Consider the following 23,166-nt stretch of genomic DNA (forward strand, 5'->3'; position numbering starts at 1 on the left):
TGTCAGATACCTGGAATGCAAACTACTTTAATATGGTTCATTTAATGATTCAGAATACCAACAAATATTCAAAATAATTTACACAGGTCATAAATGACATTATTACACAAGTGATTAAGACTATCTACTAACTATAAAGGCGCAGGTAATTATGTTCATTAACATGGTTGAGTAAGTCTGCTTATACAAAACAATGAATACCTTGGAATTAAACAGTGTCTGCCTCCGGCTGCCCCACCCTGTCTCTTTCCAGCAGCTCTCCCAGAAACCAACCAGCTGGCTAAGGTGAAAGTGCACTGGGAATGGGTGGGAGCACTGGGAGCACCTGGAAAATAGGAGGGAGAAGGTGCATTTGGGAAAGGCGTGGGTACAATGGGAAAGAGTTTACAGCCGCTGTAGGTTTTCGCAAATTAAACAACGTGAGGTGTTTTATGTTTAAGAAAATCGTAACAACCAGATTATTGTACTCCGAAACGTGAAGTGACCAGACTTCACGTAACTATGTCGTCACATCAGGTCGGTCTCTTAAAGGGACATAACTCCGTGACGGTGGTTGTGAATTTTGTACATTTCCACCGACTACATTACCCTACGTGACCATATGGGAAAGGCGAGGCTACATTGGGAACGGGTACACTGAGAACACTTGGGAAAAGCAAGGATACATTGGGAATATAGGCTACATTGGGAATTGGAACACAGGGAACACTTGGGAAAGGCGAAAATACATTGGGTATTGGTACACTGGGAACACTGGGGAAAGGTGAAACTACGTTGGGAATTGGTACACTGGGAACACTTGGGAAAGGCAAAGCTACGTTGGGAATTGGAACACTGGGAACACTTGGGAAAGACAGGGATACACTGGTAATAGGTACAAAGGAAGGGGGCATGGGAGAACCTGTGGAAAAAGCGAGGGTACATTAGCGCCGGAAGTGTGGGAACACTTTCAAGAGACCGCCCAGCCCAGCCATAGCTGCTCTCTTCGACGCAAGTGATGCATTTTTCTGTACACTTCAACATCCATGTAACAAATCTTACACTTACCTCAATCATTAACTTTTTAATATTAACCTTTAACTTTTAACTTTTTCAGTTCTGAGGTACAGTATACTCAATTCTCGTTTATCCAGTATCCTCACACAACTAGCTGGAGCATTTTATTTGAAAATAAGCTTAAACTAAGTTTATATGAAATTATGCTGAATCTGTGGCCTTGTTGCCAGGTTACAGATATGACTGTTGCCCGGTAACTTGCCCAGGTAGTGGATATTCTCCTTGTGTGGGGAAGTTTGTGATAAAGGGTTGGTAAGTAAAGAGAGTGAATGTAAATTCTTAAAGTTCTGTTACTGAGAGCAACCAGAGTCCCATATGTCGCCTTGTATCCATAATAGCACAGAGGGAGTTTTGGGGGAGCTGCGTTCACTGTCCACCGAGTGAATATTGCGCTTAAGGTGGAGGGAAATTTCACATCGATCTCGGTAGTTTTGTTTGACCTAACCAATCCGAGAAACTGATGGCACAGGAGACCAGCCATGGTCTGGCAAGGTTTGAGGGGCACCTAAAGGGTGCTGGCATGGTCATAGGGAGACATCTAAACTCCTTACTGACAGCAGCCGGAATCATTGCTCATTGCTGGCGTTGCAAGGCACCCTGCTGACTGCTCTGCCTCTGCTCAACGCCACCATGGCGTGCCAGAGGATTTTTTTTTAAGGAAACAATATCCGCGCTCTCAAAAGCATTCGCCACCGTCGTCCCGGGATGTTCTTGTGCTGAGAGTCCCGGGAAGGGTCAATGAATTCTGCCTCCGATATGATTTGCTAGCCCAGTCTGGTGCTGTGGGTAACACCCATATCCTTGTGAGTTTTACGGGTTAACTGGGGTACGGCTGTTTCCTTCTGAGATACCCTGGTTGATCCTCGTTGGTACGTTTAGATTATTCCAGCACAGTGGCCACTTCATTAGGTACGCCTGCTCGTTAATGCAAACATCCAATCAGCCAATCACACGGCGGCAACTCAGTGCATAAAAGCATGCAGACGTGGTCAAGAGGTTCAGTTGTTGTCCAGACCAAATGTCAGAATAGGGGAAGGAATGTGATCTAAGTGATTTTGACTGTCGGTGTCAGATGGGGTGGTTTGAGTATCTCAGAAACTGATGATTTCCTGGGATTTTCATGCACGACAGTCTGCAGAGTAGAGAATGGTGCTGAAAATGAAAACCAAACATCCAGTGAGCGGCAGTTCTGTGGGCGAAGACACCTCGTTAATGACAGAGGTCGGAGGAGAATGGCCAGACTGGTTCAAGCTGACAGGAAGGTGACAGTAACTCCAGTAACCACACGTTACAACATCTCTGAACGCACAACACGTCGAACCTCAAAGTGGACGGGCTACCTCCATAAACGTACAGTCAGCGGCCATTTTATTAGGGTACGTTCCTCGGCATCGAACCCAGGACCACCGACCGCCAGGCCTGAAACTCTGGGCCCTGAGCCCTAAGCCTCAAACTCCAGAATCGGACCCAGACAACTGGACCTGCGAGGCAGAAGCTCCACCAGCTGCGAGACCTTCCGAGGGTGTGCAAGTAATCTTTCATCAGCTGAATTCCCAATCCAATGCAGAAGGAACCTTCATTGCTGTTTCCGTAACAATTTTGTTTTACCGGTCAGGGTTGTGAACCTCCCGAACCTGGAGGACCGATGGACCACACTTAGTCTGTCCTAACTCGTTAGTCCATGGCCTCCTCTTGTGCCAAGATGATGCCACCCTCAGGGTGGAGGATCTTATGCTCCATCGAGGAAGTCTCCAGACTGAGCGCATAAATATTGATTCCTCCTTCCGACAAACAAATTCCACACAACCCCCTACCTCTATAACCCAATTGCCTTCTGTCCCTTCCCACTTGGCTACTGCTTCCTCTCGCGGGTCCCCTTCTCCTCTGGTCCACTCTCCTCTCCAATCAGATTCCTTCTTCTCCAGTCCTTGACCTTTCCCACCCACCTGGCTTCACCTGTCACCTTCCGGCCACCCTCCTTCCCCTCTCCCCATCTTTTTATTCTGGCTTCTTCCCCCTTCCTTCCCAGTCCTGGTGAAGGGTCTCGGCCCGAAACGTCCACTGTTTATTCATTTCCATAGACGCCGCCTGACCTGCTGCGTTCCTCCAGCGTTTTGTGCGCGTTGCTCTGGACTTCCAGCGTCTGCAGAATCTCTTGTGGTTACAATCAACTGAATCTGTTTGTGGAGCGACATTGTACTCAGTAGTTGGAAATGTTTATGTCCTTGTAAGATTTAGCTCTGATTATGTGAGTGCAGACAAGCTCAATGAATGGTCAAGACAATGGCAGATAGAACGCGGAGAAAAACGTCTAGTTCGGTGCATAAAACAGAAACAGAGAGTGCTCTTAAAAGATAACGTATTGGGAAACTGAACTTCCTGCTCGTATGCCACTGGTGTTTGGGGCAGCAAAGATCCCCCATCTCCGGCGGTGTTCAGGGCTTCCTTCATCGTGTCAGTAGCTTCCTCTCGGTTTTCACTACTATCAGTCATGGAAGTCCCAGGCAGAGACTCAGGAATACCGTCACACTCAGATGTAGAAGGAATCTTCATTGCTGTTTCCGTACCAATTTTGTTTTACGAGTCAGGGTTGTGAACCTCCCCCCCCCCCCCCCCCCCCCCCCCCGGTGGACCACTCTTAGTCTGACCTCTACCCTTTGACCTGTTTGGCGTGGGTGACTCTACCAAGAGCCAAAGCATAAAGTCCTGACCCCCACACCCTAGGACAAGGCTGTGGTCCTCTGGGAGGGTATTAGGAAACATTGGTTTGTCCAAAGAGGCCCAGGTGGTGCTTGTACTCGAATTGTTCATAGTGAGTGATTAGGAAGGCAAATAGCAGCACAGTTTTCATTACAAAAGGATTTGAATACGAGGTGCTCTCGTTTTCGAGCTAATATGAGGTGATTGTATAAATATACTATTGTATATTTATTATTAAATTTAGAGATACAGGTGTAGAAACTTCCAGCCACGCTGCCCAGTAACCCCCGATTTAACCCTATCCCAATCACAGGACAATTCACAATGACCAACTTACCTATCAACCGAACGTCTTTGGACTGTGGAAGGAAACCGGAGCGCCCGGAGGAAACCCACGCATTCTGTGGGGAGGAGTGTAGAACAGTACAGCCCGGGAGCAGCCCATTCGGCCCACAGCGTTGTGCTGAACCAGCTACCAAGTAAATCAAAAAACCAATCCCTCCTCCCTACATAATGCGCACATATCCCTCCATCATTCTCACCTCCATTTGCCTATCCAAACATCTCTTAAAATCCTCTAAAGTATTTGGCTCTGCCACCACATCAGGCATTGTGGGCATCCACCATTCTCTGAGTCAAAAACTTACCCCTCTGACCTTCAATGCATGACCTCTGGTATTAAATAAACAGACGCCATACAGAGGATGCTGGGATTGAACTCTGAACCTTGAACTCCGTAATACTGTTCCACTAGCCGCTGCTCTACTGTAGCGCCTTATAGACCGCTGGTCTCCAGACTTACCAAAAAGTATACTTACTACAAAGGAAGTTCAACATCAGAATCGTCCGAGAGCCGCAGATGCAGCTCGGCTTGTCACGTAAACCCGCCTCCCCTCGCTTCCGCGGTAATCAGCCAGCGTGGAGGGTGGGAGAGGTGGCGGTACGACGGCACAGCGGCTGACACGACACCTTACAGCGCTAGCGCTCGTGCTTCAATTCGCGCAGCCGTCCGCGAGGAGCCGATACATTCTGCCCGCGACCGCGCGGGTTTCCTCCGGGTCCTCCGGTTCCCTCCCACAGTCCGAGGGTCTGCCCGTCGGTCAGGGTCAGCGAGTCGTAGGCGCACTACGTTGGCACCGGAAGTGTAGTGAGGCTCGCGGGCTGCCCCCCCCAGCGCATCCTCGGGCCGCGTTAGTCATCGATGCCAAATGACACATTTCACCGGACGTGTTGATGTACTCATAACAAGTAAATCTTTATCTTTATCTCATATTTAACTTATCACGGATCCTACCCCACCCCTGGGACATTTTCCCTTCCTCCCTCTTCCATTGGGACACAAATGCCTAAAAACATGTTATCAGCAGGTTTAAGGACAGCTTCTGTCCCCCGTTATAGAAATAGACCTCTCGTAAGATGACTCTTGACCTCACAATTGACCTCATTATGGCCTTTGACCTTATGTATATATACATGTCACCATTTTATCCTGTACTCCCCTTTTTCATTCGGAGTTTGAGGAGATTTGGTCTGACACCACAAAACACTTGAAAATTTCTACTGATGTGCCGTGGAGGGCATTCTGACTGGCTCCATCACCATCCGGTATGGGGAGGGGGCAGAAGGGGCTACGGCGCAGGATCGATATCAAAGTAAGCTGCAGAGAGTTGTAAGTTCAGTCAGCTCCATCATGGGCACTCGTGAGGAAAGCAATCAGCATAACCAGAGACACCACACACCCCTGGCCACTCCCTGTTCGACCCGCTGCCGTCCAGCAAAAGGTTCCGGACACTAAAAGCCAGAACAAATAGACTGGGGAACAGCTTCTACCCCAGAGCTGTGGCCTCCATCACACCACTCCCACAGAACAGTGACTGAAACTGTGAGCACACACAAGGACTCAAATACTTGCACTAACGGCACTTTGTGCATTACTGTGATATTCTGGTGCTGTTGCACCTTATTTTCTGCTACTTATCTATTTAATACTGTTTTTCTATTACTGTCTTGTTTTTATCTACTGCTCTATTTAATTGCCTGGGAGGAAGCCAAATAGAGTTTCATTGTATAATGACAATAAAGATCATTCATCATCATCTTCATCTTCACTAGCCTCCCCAGCATCCAGGACATCTTCAAGGAGTGATGCCTCAGAAAGGCAATGTACGTCATTAAGGACCCCCACCACCCCAGGACGTGCCCTCTTCTCATTACTACCATCAAGGAGGAGGTACAGGAGCCTGAAGACACACACTCAGCGATTCAGGAACAGCTTCTTCCCCTCTGCCATCTGATTCCTAAATGGACATTGAACCCATGACACTACCTCACTACTTTTTAAAAAATTTCTATTTTACTCTACTTACATAATTATTTTATATACATATTTACTGAAATTCACAGGGCTATTTTTCCATTATTACGTATTGCTTTATACTGGTGCCACGTTACAACAAATCTCACGACGTACACCTGCTGGTGATATTAAACCTGATTCTGATTCTCCTCTACGTTCCCTTGTAGCGGACACCAACAGAATCAACAAACTCATTCGTAAGGCCAGTGATGTTGTGGGGGTGGAACTGGACTCTCTGAAGGTGGTGTCTGAAAAGAGGATGCTGTCCAAGTTGCATGCCATCTTGGACAATGTCTCCCATCCACTCCATAATGTACTGGTTAGGCACAGGAGTACATTCAGCCAGAGACTCATTCCACTGAGATGTAACACTGAGCGTCATAGGAAGTCATTCCTGCCTGTGGCCATCAAACTTTACGATTCCCCCCTCGGAGTGTCAGACACCCTGAGCCAATAGACTGGTCCTGCCTGGACTTATTTCCACTTGGAATAATTTACTTATTATTATTTAATTATTCATGTTTTTATATTGCTATATTTCTTGGTTGGTGCGACTGTAACAAAATCCAATTACCCTCGGGATCAATAAAGTATGTCTGTCTGTCTGTACCACTGGAATGAAATGACGTGGGTGAAATGACCGTTAAGGACTGCATGGAAAGCAATGATTTTCCCTGTACTTTGGTGCACCTGAAAAGATGCTGTAAACCCAAAGCAGGGAGTGGGCAGTGCTGTTAACTGCAGGTCAGTGTCCACTGTCCAAGACCCCCACTGCCCAGGCCAGCCTCTTTCCTCGATGCTGCCATCAGGCAGAAGGTACAGTAGCCTCAGGATTCGCACCACCAGGTTCAGGAACAGTTACCACCCCTTAACCATCAGGCTCTGGAACCAAAGGGGATAACTTCACTCACTTGCCCATCCATTGAGATAGAACCATAGAACATTACGGCACAGAAACAGGCCTTTTGGCCCTTCTTGCCTGTGTCGAACCATTTTTCCGCCTAGTCCCACTGACCTGCACCTTGGCCACATCCCTCCAAACCCCTCTCATCCATGTACCTGTCCAAGTTTTTCTTAAATGTCAAAAGTGAGCCCGCATTTACCACTTCATCTGGCAGCTCATTCCACACTCCCACCACTCTCTGTGTGAAGAAGCCCCCCCCCCCAATGTTCCCTTTAAACTTTTCCCCCTTCACCCTTAGCCCATGACCTCTGGTTTTTTTCCTCCCCTAGCCTCGGTGGAAAAAGATGTTCCAAAAAACAAAGATTTAACTTTAAGGATTCTTTATCTCATGTTCTCGTTATTTATTGCTATTTACTTACAGCTGCAAGCACTCCCAGAGAGAAACACCAACAACTGCTCACCGAGGACGTCACCTTGACTGGTGATGAGACGTCTGCAAGTTAACTGCCAAGCTCGGCGAACACAGCAATATCAAACTCCTCAACCAGAGCTGCCAACATTCACCACCATCCTAAACAATAAAGAGTGCTTATTCAAACTATATATGTATACTATTACTCAAATATTATTGAAATATTAAAAACACAACAGGCCCAAAGCATCGATTCCTCTCCACAGATGTGGCCCGACCTGCTGATTTCGTGTGTGTGTTGCCCTGATCTGCAGAATTGCAGAATTTCAACTGTTTTTTTTTGAGAGATCAAGAGTTCATATTTATTACGCAAGAAGTTTGTGAAGAGTCTTATGACAGCGGGATAGGATCCGTCCTTCGTCCAGGTGGTAGGCCGGCTGGTGGCGTAGTGGCATCAGTGCTGGACTTTGGAGCGAAGGCTCCCGAATTCAAATCCAGCGGCTCCCTCCCTTGCTGGGTTGAGTGTCGAACAAGCAACTCGGCCTGCTTAAAAAAAAAACACTGTCACAATGGCATCCCGATGACCCACTCGGAGTTAAGGGCTTTGTTCGTCTTCCTCCTCTTCATTCTGTTTGATGGAAGAGAGTAGATTGTTCCAGAGGCAGTGGGATATGCAAACAGGAGGGGGGAATTGATTAGCCTGATCATATAAACGCATGGACACACTACATCAAAAACTTTCCCAAAGTTTTTCCCCACAGGGACACTCTCCTCCTCCCAGCCTCTAGGCGGCGCACAACAGACGCCGGGTTGGCACCACCATTGACCAGCAACTCTTATTGGTTAAAGTCCATTAGCGCTAGTAGCCAATGGCTGAGGAGGTTGTTGGGTTGTCCTGGTTTCTGACGGCGTGGAAGGAGCGGGGAGAAATCGCTGGAAGAACTCAGCAGGCCAGGCAGCATCCGTGAGAAAAGAGCAGCCAACGTTTCGGGCCGAGACCCTTCGTCAGGAATGCGTTTTGTGTTTTGTGTTAAGGAGAAGAGCGGTGGTAGGCAAACCAGCAAATCGCCCTCATCTCCTGCCGCTGTGGAACCGTAACCTGACCGGGAACGGGCCGAAGAGACCGACGGGCGCAACGTTGGAGCCGGCGGTCGGGCCTCGCCCTCCGGTGCTGATTGGCCGATCAGGTGAGAGTCCCGCTCTTGTGATTGGTTTTTCAGCCTGCCAATTATCCCGTGAGGCGGGACCTAGCTGTTCGTGGTCCCGCCCCCGGGCCATTGTTTGAATTATATTTTTATATTATTGTGTATTTCAAAGTAAATTTATTATCAAATTACAGATAAGTAATCGTATACAACCCTAAAATCGATTTTCTTGCGGGAATTCTCAATAAATTCATTAACCACGCTAGACCAAGAGGGCGGATGACTGGTGTTCAAAAGGCAACAAGCTGTGCAAGTGTAAACAGAAAGGGGAAAATAATAAATTAAGAAGCAACAAATGTCGAGAACGTGAGATGAATACCATAGGTTGTAGGGAGAGTTCAGTGATACGACCTTTAAATATTCCAAAAATACGTAAATACAGAACTTTCAAGTCAACATTTTATAACAAGTACTATTTCTTACACGACCTTAACGTTAATACATCACTTACCCTTTTACAAACTTCCCCCACCATTTTATTCTGGCATCTCCCCCCTTCCTTTCCAGGCTGAACTGTCGACTGTTCACTCTTTTCCATAGACGCTGCCTGACCTGCTGAGTTCCTCCGGCATTTTGTGATGTGTCACTTTGGAGTGCTAGCATCTGCAGAATTTTTCTTGTGTTTAAAAGTTAATTCTGTAGTTCATCGTTTATTTTACACAAATTTTAACTAATTTGCGTCCGACGGAAGGTGGAATCTGAACTGAGACCCTTTCCCACAGAGCAGAGGTTTTTGTCTTAAACGTTGTTATTCACAAAAATTGTAGATTTAAATCTTTCAGTCTTTGAAGCACACACTTGACCCTGAAAGCCTCTAGAGAGCCATTAGACACTGAGGCATGGACAGGGGGACCGACAGACAGACAGACTTTATTGATCCCGAGGGAAATTGGGTTTCGTTATAGTCGCAGCAACCAAGAAATATAGCAATAGAAAACCATAAGTAAATTATTCCAAGTGGAAATAAGTCCAGAACCAGCCTATTGGCTCAGGGTGTCTGATACTCCGAGGGAGGAATTGTAAAGTTTGATGGCCACAGGCAGGAATGACTTCCTATGACGCTCAGTGTTGCATCTCGGTGGAATGAGTCTCTGGCTGAATGTACTCCTGTGCCTAACCAGTACATTATGGAGTGGATGGGAGTCAATGTCCAAGATGGCATGCAATTTCCTCTTTTCAGACACCACCGTCTGAGAGTCCAGTTCCACCCCCACAACATCACTGGCCTTACGAATGAGTTTGTTGATTCTGTTGGTGTCCGCTACCCTCAGCCTGCTGCCCCAGCACACAACAGCAAACATGATAGCACTGGCCACCACAGCCTTGTAGAACATCCTCAGCATCGTCCGGCAGATGTTAAAGGACCTCAGTCTCCTCAGGAAGTAGAGACAGCTCTGACCCTTCTTGTAGACAGCCTCAGTGTTCTTTGACCAGTCCAGTTTATTGTCAATTCATATCCCCAGGTATTTGTAATCCTCCACCATGTCCACACTGATCCCTTGGATGGAAAGGGGGGTCACCGGTGCCTTAGCCCCTCCTCAGATCCACCACCAGCTCCTTAGTCTTTTTCACATTAAGCTGCAGATGATTCTGCTCACACCACGTGACAAAGTTTCCCACCATAGCCCTATACTCCGCCTCATCTCCCTTGCTGATGCTTCCAACGGCTGAGGCCAACCCTCACATCAAATAGACCAACCAAATGGTCCCCAACTGACCTGCCACCCCTCCCCTTCTCTCTGCCTGGAATACACAAGGGTGAGGAGAGTGAGGCAGAAATCAGAATCAGGCTTAGTATCAGTGGCATATGTCGTGAAATTTGTTGTCTTCACTGCAGCAGTGCAATGCCATACGTAATAAATATAGAGGGAAAAACTGAGTTATTATGTAATATATATATAAAATTAAGTTAAAATAAGTAGTGCAAAAAAAATTAAAAACGTAGTGAGGTAGTGTTCATGGGTTCCGCGTTCATTTAGGAATTGGATGGCAGAGGGGAAGAAGCTGTTCCTGAATTGCTGAGTGTGTGTCTTCAGGCTCCTGTACCTCCTCCCTGATGGCAGAGGGGAAGAAGCTGTTCCTGAATCACTGAGTGTGTGTCTTCAGGCTCCTGTACCTCCTCCCTGATGGCGGAGGGGAAGAAGCTGTTCCTGAATCACTGAGTGTGTGTCTTCAGGCTCCTGTACCTCCTCCCTGATGGCAGAGGGGAAGAAGCTGTTCCTGAATCACTGAGTGTGTGTCTTCAGGCTCCTGTACCTCCTCCCTGATGGCGGAGGGGAAGAAGCTGTTCCTGAATCACTGAGTGTGTGTCTTCAGGCTCCTGTACCTCCTCCCTGATGGCGGAGGGGAAGAAGCTGTTCCTGAATCACTGAGTGTGTGTCTTCAGGCTCCTGTACCTCCTCCCTGATGGCAGAGGGGAAGAAGCTGTTCCTGAATCACTGAGTGTGTGTCTTCAGGCTCCTGTACCCCCTTCCCGACAGTAGCAGTGTGAAGAGGGTGTGCTCTGGGTGGTGGGGATACTTAACGATGACGCTGCCTTCCTAAGGTGCCTTGAAGATGCCTTGGATACTACAGAGGCTAGTACCCATGATAGAGCTGACTAGTTTTACAAGTTTCTACGACTTACCTTGATCCTGTGCAGTAGCCACCTCCATACCAGATGGAGATGCAGCCAGTCAGAATGCTCTCCACAGTATATTTGTAGAAGTTTTCAAGTGTTTTAGGTTACAAACCAAATCTCCTCAAACTCCTAATGAAATATAGCCACTGTATTGCCTTCTTTACAGCTGCATCGCTACGTTGAGACCAGGTTAGATCTTCAGAGATCTTGACACCCAGGAACTTGAAGCTGCTCACTCTCTCCACTTCTGACCCCTCTATGAGGATTGGTATGTGTTCCTTCGTCTTGAAGCTCTTTGGTTTTGCTGACTTTGAGCGTAAGGTTGTTGCTGCAACGCCACTCAACTAGCTGGTATATTTCGCTCCTACTAGAACATGAGGAGTATCCATTTGAAATAGTCAGACTGCAATTTCTTACCGTCCATGTAAATGTGCGAACACAGACTCCTCACACACAGCCCAGGAGACCGTGAACCAAATTAAAAACCTGTTATCCAGCAGTGCTCTATAGAACATTCCGACACTCTCTATCTCAGGTCCCTGATGTAAAGGGGAGGGGGGGTGGTTTACCAGAGGTGGAGACAAACACTGGGAACTCCCTGCCCGGTAGCAGAAGGACTATCTTGCCTTGTCTGAATGGCAGACGAGAGAAAGGAAATGTGCAGGAGCAGCGTGGAATGGCATGGAGCGCGGTTCCAAGAGACCAATCACGTTGGAACGTAGAACAGTACAGCTCAAGAATAGGTCCTTGGCCCACAATGTCGTGCCGAGTAACTTAGTCATCAAATGGCCAACTAAACTAATCCCTTGTGCCTACACAAATCCTTCCATTTTCCTCATATTCACGTGTCTGTCTAGATGTTTTGGTCGTCACCCCAGCAAGCGAATTCCACTGCTCTCTGTGTGAAAATACCTGCCTTACATCTCCTTCGAAATTACAGTGATTTCTGTTTAATTGGGACACATCGGGGTCAGTACATTTTGGACCAATTAAGCGGCTGCCCCAATCAGCTGAAGTTTCATGGATGTAGTCAAAAGGTATTTTAAATACCATTTAACTGAGTACCAATTACTGAATTTAAATGAAATACAAAACAAATTGGATTCTTAAGGTTATTATAGCTGAGAGTGATACTGGAGACAATCTCCTCAAATAGCCTCTGACAACCAAGTCCAGTTCCTGGCCTTCACGTGTGGCTTAGCTACTAAGCCTGGCAGAACCGTTTCGATTGACAGGAGAAAGGGGCAAAAGTGGATTACTGATGCCTTAAAACCAGTCGCTTTGGGCAGACGGGGCTCATCAGCCTGGTTGGCAGCTCATCTTGGAGAAGGAAAACTCTGATCTCAAACCTCTGCTGCCCTGCGGCTATACCCACTCACGGGGAAGGACTTGGGAGTAAACCTTGAGGGGAAAAATCCAGAGCTGGAGTCCCTAAGGCAGTCCTACGTTGAGCTCAACGCTGACCGGCAACTCCTGCGACTCTACTGGTACCAAACTCTTTCAGTCTTTGCTGTTCCTTTGGGCTCATCAGATGCATGGAGAGGGGGAGCTTGCTACATGAGCAACAGCTGCTCTCCATATCGTACTGCGCTAGCTTTGCATGTCTCGACAGCGAGGACGCAACATCCATGGTCAACTCTGACCCACTGAGGCCCTCCTCACAGAACAAATTAAAACTCTACTAACAGTACCACAGTACTATAAAACTGCATTAGTTCCTAATAGTTATTGATGGAGGAATTCATCCAGTGTTTGCAGTGAACAAAGTCAGCACAGGAAGCTTATGGAAATAATGAACTGCCTTCATATAACACTATCAATGATTGGATTTCCCCCCGCAATTCTTCATTTTCATTGTAAAATTCAAGATGATTGTCCAAACCTTAATTCTTCGTAGTGCCTAACTTGTTGAAGTAGTAAAATCATTTCATTTTCACTCCTGGTCGTTTCTGGCACCTCCAGGCCTGAATGCTTGAAACCGCAGAGAGCAAAACAGTTCCAGATTGTCGTACTGTTTATAACTCGCAAGCTACCAGCGACAAAAATCACTGCTTTTTGAAAACAAACACACAAGTGATGCTGTTTAAAAAGGGCTCACTTGAAGTCTGGTATAGTGTCGAGTGGCCACACAACATACACACTGCTGATGGTAGTTAGAAAATGTTTGGTGATAGTCTCCTGCCCCAGTTAAGTGGCATAGTGGAATCCTGGTTCTTTTTGTGTTTTGCTTTTGTTCTTTAAGAGTTGTCCCAAATAAATGGCTTCCCTGATTCACTAATGGGCCAATTAACTGGAATCCACTGTAATTTTCAATCAACACACACAAAATGCTGGTGGAACGCAGCAAGCCAGGCAGCATCTATAGGGAGAAGTACAGTCAACATTTCGGCCCGAGACCCTTCGTCAGGACACATAATTTTGGCTGGTGAGGATTGGAGAGTTTCTGTAGCATGCATGCTCGTAAATCTAAATGATCAAAGACTGAAGTTAGTTCTCACTTCTACCTTCTAAAGAGTTCTATTAGTGTTCGATGGCTTTCTCTGGAGGGAAAATGTATTTGTCTAAGTCTTTTGGGTTATTTGCCAAGGTAAAATACTCTGAATCAACTGATTTGGTGTCAGTGGGTCCACACGTTAGAGCAGGGGTGGGCAAACTTTTTGACTTGTGGGCCACAAAGGGTTCTAAAATTTGACAGGGGGGCTGGACCAGGAGCAGATGGACAGAATGTTTTGGTAATACACCTCATAAGAGAAAATAAAATATCATGGGATATGTAGAAAACGTGCTTTAATTTCAATTGAAAATGAACAAATGCATTACAACAAAATATCTGTCTTTGAAGTCCCATGGTATTTAGCTATTTATTGAAATGACTTTTAAAACACTGAAAATTAAATGAATAAAATACAGCTTTTTTTAATAGTAACAGTTATTATTTTAAAGCACTGAAAATTCTGTTACCCTTCAAGATATTATCATCATCACTCTCCTCCTGACTGTCTTTATTTCAAAAACGGTAGGAGATGCAGGTCTACTTGTCCTGCTCCTTCTTATTCAATTGTCCCCTGTGCCAAAACTCAACAACGACCAGCACAAAGACAGAACACTGACAGCGCGCCAGTATGCGGAGCGCGTTATTTGATCTGGAGCACATTTTTTATTTTGAGAACGTACGTGCACCTGCGCACTACTCATGTCCATCACTTAACAGAAATGACATGTAACATGCAAGGCTTATTGAAAAAAATATTTTCAAATGCATTTTTTACATAACACAACGAAGAAACTTATTTTTAATTTCAGTGGGAACAGTGTTGTTGGTCTCCCTTTTTAGCCAGCGCATCAAAGTCTGGATTTAGTTTTGTTGTGGCGATTCTCAGGATGGATCTGAGGTGTTGGTCAGTTAACTTGGATCTGTGGCTGGCTTTGTTGATGTTCATGACGCTGAACGCCTGTTCACACAAATAGGTCGAGCCGAACAAAGAGTAAATGTGGAGTAATACGCTGCACCTCAACAAAGGTCAATGTGTAGCGGTGTGCTATATGCAGCGCTAAAATTACGACTTGGAGTCGGTAACTGCAGTTGAAGAAAAAAACTTTATTCGAAGTCCCCAGCCTCACTTTTAAGCCTCCCTCAACCTGCCCCCCCGTGGCGCAGAGGCTCCAAAGCTCTGTGCTCACAAATCCCCGCAGGCTATCTCCCTTAGCCAGAACGCTGGCTAATTGTGAGCCGGTTCGGATGTGCCAGGAAATGGGTCGCCACAAATGTATATTGAGTGCGTCATCTATTGGGAAAATGCCAGAATTGCGGGGAAAAAACGTTAACAAGGTTTATTAATATAATTTCATCAAGTTCTGCGGGCAGGATTAAAAAGCTTAACGGGCCGCATATGGCCCGCGGGCCGTAGTTTGCCCATGCCTGCATTAGAGCATATTCTGAATTTGGAGTGTATGGCAAAATATTAACTTCAGCAACCAATCTTCAGACCTGAATATGGACTGTAGATTAAGTTTAAAGTGCAGCTCTGGACAATAGGTTCCTAGAGCTGTTAATTGAAGAACCTGTAGCGGTATGTTACACGCAGCACTAAAATGAAGACACGGATTCGGTAAACTGCAGTTAAAGAAAGATTTTATTTGAACTTCACAACCTTGCTTTAAAGCCTCCCTGATCCCGCCCTCCCTGGGCGCGGATGCTGTAGGGGCACGTACTCACAATCCCCCGCAGGCTTTTCCCTTTGTTGGTGAAGCAGACCTGGCGCCCTTTTGGGACTGGCCTTTATGCCGGCGCGCTGGCTATTTGTGAGCCGGTTCGAGTGCGCTAGGAAGTGGGTCGCCACATAACCCCCCCCTCCCAGAACCGGCGATACACCCCCCAATGTCCACAGTCTGGGCCGGACCCTGTTTGGGAGGTCGGCCTCTGCACTGCGGTGCCGGAAACTCGACCGGTTGCGCCAAGTCCACATGGGCCAGTTTGAGTCGGTCCACCATGAAAACCGCCTCTCTCCCCCCAACGTCCAGCATGAACGTGGACCCGTTGTTCCGGAGCACCGTAAACGGCCCCTCACCGTTGCAGCGGTGGCCGATGCCCGCCCCTTCGTACAAACACAAACTTACAGTTCTGCAGGTCTCTGGGTACGCAGGTCGAGTTCTGCCCAGGAATGCTGCGGGTTCTTCCTCTTGCCCCCTTGGGGCTGGTATGAACTCCCTGGGGACGACCAGGGGTGCGCTGTACACCAACTTGGCTGACGAGGTGTGCAGATCGTCTTTGGGCACCGTGTGGATGCTGAGTAGGACCCAGGGAAGCTCGTCCACCCAGTTAGCTCCTCTCAGGCGGGCCATGAGAGCCGACTTTAGGTGACGGTGGAAACGCTCCACCAGGTCATTTGACTCTGGGTGGTAGGCAGTGGTGTGGTGCAGCTGTGTCCCCAAAAGGCTGGCCATAGTGACCACAGGCTGGAGGTGAACTGGGCGCCTCTGTTGGAGGTAATGTGGGCCGGTACACCAAAGCGGGACACCCAGGTGGCGATCAGTGCCCGGGCGCAAGATTCAGAGGTGGTGTTGATGAGCAGGATCGCCTCTGGCCATCTTGTGAACCGGTCCACGATAGTCAGGAGGTGCCGCGCTCCGTGCGACACTGGCAGGGGGCCCACGATATCCACGTGAATGTGGTCGAAACGCCGGTAGGTGGGGTGGAACTGCTGCGGCAGAGCTTTGGTGTGCCGCTGCACCTTGGCCGTCTGGCAGTGCATGCACGATCTGGCCCATTCACTGACCTGCTTGCGGAGTCTGTGCCAAACGAACCTGCTGGAGACCATCCAGACGGTTGTCCTGATGGAGGGGTGCGCTAAGTTATGAATGGAGTCGAAAACGCGTCGCCGCCAAGGTGCCAGGACGACGGGACGGGGCTGGCCGGTGGCGACGTCACAGAGTAGGGTCCTCTCACCCGGGTCTACAGGGAGGTCCTGGAGCTGCAAACCGGAGACTGCGGTTCTGTAACTCGGGATCTCCTCGTCTGCCTGCTGCACCTCTGCCAACGCCTCAAAGTCTACCCCTTGGGAAAGGGCATGAATGTTAGGGCGAGAGAGTGGTGCCGGACATCCGTCGTGTATTCAGAGATGTAGGACAGATGGTGCTGCTGGCGGGATGACCAGGGATCGGACACCTTCATGAACGGTAAGCGGCATGTGGTCCGTGAACGCGGTGAAGGGCCTACCTTCTAAGAAGTACCTGAAATGCCGGATTGCCAGGTATAGCGCCAACAGTTCCCGGTCGAAAGCACTGTATTTGAGCTTGGGTGGTCACAGGTGTTTGCTGAAAAACGCCAGGGGTTCCCAGCGACCCGCGATGAGTTGTTCCAGTACCCCACCGACTGCCGTGTTAGATGCGTCCACTGTGAGGGCGGTAAGGACGTCCATTCTGGGGTGCACTAGCATCGCAGTGTTCGCCAAGGCTTCTTTCGTTTTAATGAAAGCAGCGGCTGACTCCTCGTCCCAGGTAATGTCCTTGCCCGGACCCGACATCAGGGCGAACAGGCATGATTCGGGCAGCTGAAGGGAGGAAGTGGTGGTCGAAATTTACCATACCCACGAATTCCTGAAGGCCTTTGATCCTGGTGAGTCGGGGAAAGTGGCGGACTGCATCTACCTTAGCGGGCAGAAGGGTCACCCAGTCTTTAGTAATCCTGTGGCCCAGGAAGTCAATGGTGTCGAGCCCGAACTGGCATTTGGCCGGGTTGATTGTCAGACCGTACTCACTCAGTCGGGCATAGAGTTGACAGAGGTGGGACAGATGCTCCTGACGACTGCTGCTGGCTATGAGGATGTCGTCCAAATAGATGAATGCAAAGTCCAGGTCGCGTCCCACTGTGTCCATTAACCGCTGGAACGTCTGTGCGGCATTCTTCAGGCCGAACGGAGTGATGAGAGCCGTTTTGGGGACTTCATCCGGGTGCATCGGGATTTGATGGTATCCCCGGACGAGGTCTACCTTGGAGAAGATTCGTGCGCCGTGCAGGTTTGCTGCAAAGTCCTGAATGTGCGGCACAGGGTAGCGGTCCGGTGTGGTAGCCTCGTTCAGCCTGCGATAGTTGCGGCATGGTCTCCAGCCCCCTGTAGCTTTGGGCACCATGTGCAGAGGGGAGGCCCATGGGCTGTCGGACTGCTGTGTGATCCCCAATTCCTCCATCCTCTGGAACTCCTCCTTTGCCAGGCGGAGCTTGTCTGGGGGGAGCCGCCGAGCACGGGTGTGGGGGGATGGTCCCTGGGTCGGGACATGGCTGCCGTGAACTGCGGTGCCAGAACCGATGGGAAATCCGCCAGGACTCTGGTGAAGTTGTTGTCGGACAGCGTGATGGAGTCGAGGTGAGGGGCTGGCAACCTGGCTTCTCCCAGGGAGAACGTCTGAAGGGTCTCGGCGTGGACCAGGTCGACCAGCAGGCTGTGAGCCCACAAAAAATCCGCACCCAGAAGCGGTTGGGCAACGGTGGCCAGTGTGAAGTTCCACATGAACCTGCTGGAGCCGAACTGTAGCTGCAACGTACGGGTGTCGTAGGTCCTTACCGTGCTGCCGTTCCCGGTCCTCGGGGGGACCCGGTGCCCTGTTGCGGGTGTCATAACTTGTCGGAGGTAAGACGCTGATCTTGGCACCGGTGTCGACTGAAAAACAGCGTCCCGACCTCTTGTCCCACACATACAGGAGGCTATCCCGATGGCCAGCTGCCATAGCCATCAGCAGCGGCTGGCTCTGCCGTTCCCCGGGAACTTGCAGGGCGGGCTACAGCGGCGGGCTTCTGCGCCCCACCGCTGGTGGTAAAAAGCACCATTGTTCGTTGGTCTCCTCACCCCTGCCTCTGTGGCCGGGCCTGGTCTGGTTTGCTGCTGGGAGCGTGGCCTGGTGATCTGTGCGACGGACGCCCCACTCTCCTTCTTGGCATTCCACAGCAAGTCCGCCCGGGCTGCCACCTTCCGGGGGTCGCTGAAATCCGCGTCGGACAGCAGCAGGCGTATGTCCTCGGGCAGCTGCTCCAGGACTGCCTGTTCACACATGAGGCAGGGCTTGTGTCCGCCGGCCAGAGACAACATCTCATTCATTAAAGCCGATGGAGGTCTGTCTCCCAAGCCATCCATGTGCAGTAAATGGGCAGCCTGCTCGCGCCGTGTGAGTCCGAAAGTCCTTATGTGCAGGGCTTTGAAATCCGTGTATTTGCCGTCCGCTGGGGGAGACTGTATGAAGTCCTCAACCTGGGCCGCTGTGTCCTGGTCGAGGGAGCTCACCACGTAGTAGTAACGTGTGTCCTCTGAGGTTATCTGCCGAACGTGGAATTGGGCTTCTGCTTGCTGGAACCATAGGTGAGGTCGCAGCGTCCAGAAGCTTGGCAGTTTCAACAAAACCACATGAACAGATGTGGCGTCATTCATCTCCGGTCCAAAAATCGTTTGGACCGTCGGGGTCACCAATTGTAGCAGTGTGCTACACGCAGCGCTAAAATAACGACACGGAGTTGGTAAACTGCAGTTAAAGAAAGATTTTATTTGAACTTCACAACCTTGCTTTAAAGCCTCCCTGATCCCGCCCTCCCTGGGCGCGGATGCTGTAGGGGCACGTACTCTCAATCCCCCGCAGGCTTTTCCCTTTGTTGGTGAAGCAGACCTGGCGCCCTTTTGGGACTGGCCTTTGTGCTGGCGCGCTGACTATTTATGAGCCAGTTCGAGTGCGCTAGGAAGTGGGTCGCCACAAACCAGACAATACTGATTAACAACAACACACACAAAATGTTGGTGGAACACAGCAGGCCAGGCAGCATTTATAAGGAGAAGCACTGTCGACATTTCGGGCCGAGACCCTTCGTCAGGACTAACCCTAACCCTAATACTGATTAACATTCTTTTTGGGTGTCTGGAGTGTGGGTGCGAAGAAGGAGGTGTGAAAGCTACATGTAATTCAAAGAAAGCATTGTAGGTACAGTAGGTACAGTGTAAATATAGAATTCTCCTTTGATCTTTAGCGTATAAAATGTCACGTAATGTTCGGTTGAGCAGGCCTCATCCTGTGAAAGGGTCTCAATGTGGTGGCTGTGCCTCATTTTGTGGAGTAAAAGACTACTTCATACCTACCAGCTGCATCTCTTGGGTTACAGCACCAGAGCCGGTTTGTTTGTGTTTCGTCGGGCTGAGCTGGGTCTGTATTTAACAGACCGATATTGTTTTTGGGCAGGACGATGGCTGAGCTACACATCATCGGACAGCTCGTCGGAGCAAGCGGCTTTCCCCAGCACAGCCTCTTCTGCAAATGGGGACTGCACGCAGGTAAGGCTTTCAATGGGCAGCGTAACGGATGCTGTTTAGTGTTGATGCACGATTTATTGATAACACACCTCCGAGTTCAAATTTATTGTCATTTAACCATACCACGTATAGCGCCAAATGAGACAACGTCTCTCTGGACCAAAGTGCACAATGCAGTCCCTATAACTCATACGCACAACACGTAAAGTATACCACCAAATGAAACAACATTCCTCTGGACCATGATGCACAGCACTGTATGTATAACTCACTCACAACACTTAAAGTAATATTACCACAACTAAATTAACAAATAATAAGGTGCACATATGATACAAGTTTAAAAAGTAAATGGTGTAAAGCTACTGGTGCTTCATACGTGATGAGACCTGGGTGATAGCAGGGAGTTCAGTAGTCTTTCAGTGTGGTGTAAGAAACAGTTTCCCATTCTAACAGACCTTTCCCTAATGCTACGGGACCTCCTGCCTGATGGTGGGGACGGGGCGGGGTGGGGGGGTGCCGAAGAGTTTGTTGGACAGATGGGAGGAATCATTGACAAGATGAAGCAACCTGCATATGCAGCACTCCTGATAAATATCTCTAAAGGGTGAAAGAGAGACCCTGATGATCATTTCTTCTTTTTAATGAAGAAAGACAATAATTTCATTTCTTACAGTCTCTTTGGGTGGTGGGGTGGAGATGCATCTCTACCAAAGGAGGTGTAAGGCACTCCTTCCCTCCGCTAGCCCGCAGCATGTAGCAAGGCATAGCACCTGCTTAGCCTCACCACCCCCCCCCCCCAATCAGGGTCACGTGAACCCATGGGAGCAGGTGGGGATGGTCGTACGAGCAGCCGGTGCAGATCACAAGTCCTGGTTATGCAACCACTGACGCCAGACAGACAATCTCTGAAGAGTATTGATAACGGCTTGTAAAGTCTTGTAAAGACTCTGCCCAGAAGAAGGCAATGGCAAACCACTTCTGGAGAAAGAGTTGTCAAGAGCAATCAGGTCAAAGACTGTGATTACCCACATCATGCAACACAGCACTTGATGAAAGGTTGTTACAACCCTGGGTCAACAAAATTTCTTGTCAGTGAAGTAACTTTGGAGATGTGCAGTTGTTAAAGCAAACTGCAAAGCCTCACACTTACATTTCTCAACTGGGTATTCTATCTAGTTCTTTCAGTACCTCTCCCCTCTCTTGCTCTTTGCAATGGACCACCTCAAGAACTACACTCCAGTTTAAACTGCCTGCACTCTGTGCTCAAATATGAGGACAGGTTGAGTGGCTTTTGTCTTTGGAGAGGACGACAATGAGGACTGACTTCACAGAGGTTTACAGGGTGGACAGGTTGTGGTGATACGGGGTGGGCAGGTTGGGGCGATACGGGGTGGGCAGTTTGGGGCGATACGGGGTGGGCAGGTTGGGGCGATACAGGGTGGGCAGGTTGGGGCGGACGGGGTGGACAGGTTGGGGCGGACAGGGTGGACAGGTTGGGGCGGACAGGCTGGACAGATGAACGAGCTTCAGCTTTTCTCTTTGGAGAGTTCGAGGATGAGAGGTGACTTTATAGAGGTGTACAAGGTGATAAGAGGCATAGATTGAGTGGACTTTTCCCCGGGGTGGAAATGGCTAATCCGAGGGGGCATAATTTTAAGGAAAGTATAGGAGGGGATCTCAGTGGTTATTTTTATTACACAAAGTGGTGGGTGCATGGAATGCACTTCCAGGAGCGGTGGTAGAAGCAGATACATTATGGGATGTTTAGAGATTCTTTGGTAGGCGCATGGATGAAAGAAAATGGAGGGCTCTGTAGGAGGGAAGGGTTAGATTGGCCTTTGGGTAGGTTAACAGATCGGTACGATATCCTGGGCTGAAGAGCCTTTGCTGTATTGGACTATGTTCTAAAGACTGTGGTACAGTGGCAAACCTGCATCCGATCCTAGAGAAGCATGTTGGACAGATGGGAAGCTTGGAGTGAGTGCAGAGAGAATTTACTGGAACATCCTGTGTTAGTTCTACTTCAAAGGCATAAAGTTCAGGGAAAACAGTCCGTTCATGGTGATCATGGTCAAAGTTGTTCTTGGCAACTTCTTCCACAGAACAGGTTTGCTGTTGCCGCCTTCTGGGCAGTGTCTTTACAAGATGGGTGACCCCAGCCATTATCAATACTCTTCAGGGATTGTCTGCCTGGTGTCTAGAGTTCTCAAAACCAGAACTTGTATGACCATCCACCACCTGCCCCCGTGGTTTCACGTGACCCTGATCGGGGGCTGAGCAGGTACTACACTTTGTCCAACGGTGACCTGCAGGCTAGCGGGGGGAAGGAGCACCTTACACCTCCTTTGGTAGGGACATATCTCCACCCCACCATCCACTAAGTAAGTTCATGAAAAACATTTCAATGAGGTTTGGAGGAGAAGCTGGAAAGGTAAGTGCAGCTGGGGTAAGAGGAGTTACATTGTGAAATTGTCCAGCTCACCATCACCATCATCGTACCATGCCTTGACATAGACAATCATGATCTTTGATAGTTTTTTCTCTCGATTATCATGTATTGCATTGAACTGCTGCTGCAAAGTTAACAAATTTCATGACATCTGCTGGTGATATTAGAGCTGATTTTGATTTGGAAATTATTAACTCACTGCAACGCATCTTGGGTTGTTTCTCAGGGCACGGAAGACTATATAAATGTGAGCCACAACATCCCATGGTCTGCACCTTGCGGTGCGGAAGCGTTATCATTAAACAACAGAACAAAGTGTTCATTGTCCACGGGAGTGCAACAGCTATTCTGAGCAGAGATTTTATGACTTGGCCAAGCCGTCAGCCGTGAAGAGTGGATTGAGAGATGACAGCGATTACTGCTTTTTTTTTAGGAATTTGGAGGGACTTGGACTGTGTACTGACAAGTTGCTTTACCTACTGCAGAAACAGACATGCCCGTGCCTGAAGTTGAGCAATTTCAAAGCTATTCTGCACAAATACTACTTTGTGCCAATCTACAGAGCAGGCTGCCTTAGAGATGCTGGCAGCAGTTAACCATGATTCTCGTAAAAATGCAAATTAAGTTTCGGGAGAACGCACGCTCTGGGATGCAGCACACAAATACGATAACTTT

At 48.7% G+C, this 23,166-nt stretch overlaps 1 protein-coding gene across 2 annotated transcripts in view; it reads left to right on the top strand.

Moving 5' to 3' along the window:
* The first annotated feature begins 8,055 nt into the window (after positions 1 to 8,055).
* Positions 8,056 to 23,166, top strand: part of b9d2 (B9 domain containing 2) — a 29,783-nt gene continuing 14,672 nt past the window's right edge. Inside the window, exons 1-3 of one of the 2 annotated variants that reach the window (XM_059950879.1) lie at positions 8,056 to 8,615; positions 11,420 to 11,521; positions 19,969 to 20,060. In XM_059950879.1, coding sequence (XP_059806862.1) covers positions 19,973 to 20,060 — 88 coding nt within the window. In that variant the 5' untranslated portion in view covers positions 8,056 to 8,615; positions 11,420 to 11,521; positions 19,969 to 19,972. The remainder of the gene's footprint in view (positions 8,616 to 11,419; positions 11,522 to 19,968; positions 20,061 to 23,166) is intronic. The other variant, XM_059950876.1, reaches the window with a different exon arrangement.

This window comes from Hypanus sabinus, chromosome 26 (assembly GCF_030144855.1).
Source record: "Hypanus sabinus isolate sHypSab1 chromosome 26, sHypSab1.hap1, whole genome shotgun sequence".
Classification (NCBI taxonomy): domain Eukaryota; kingdom Metazoa; phylum Chordata; class Chondrichthyes; order Myliobatiformes; family Dasyatidae; genus Hypanus; species Hypanus sabinus.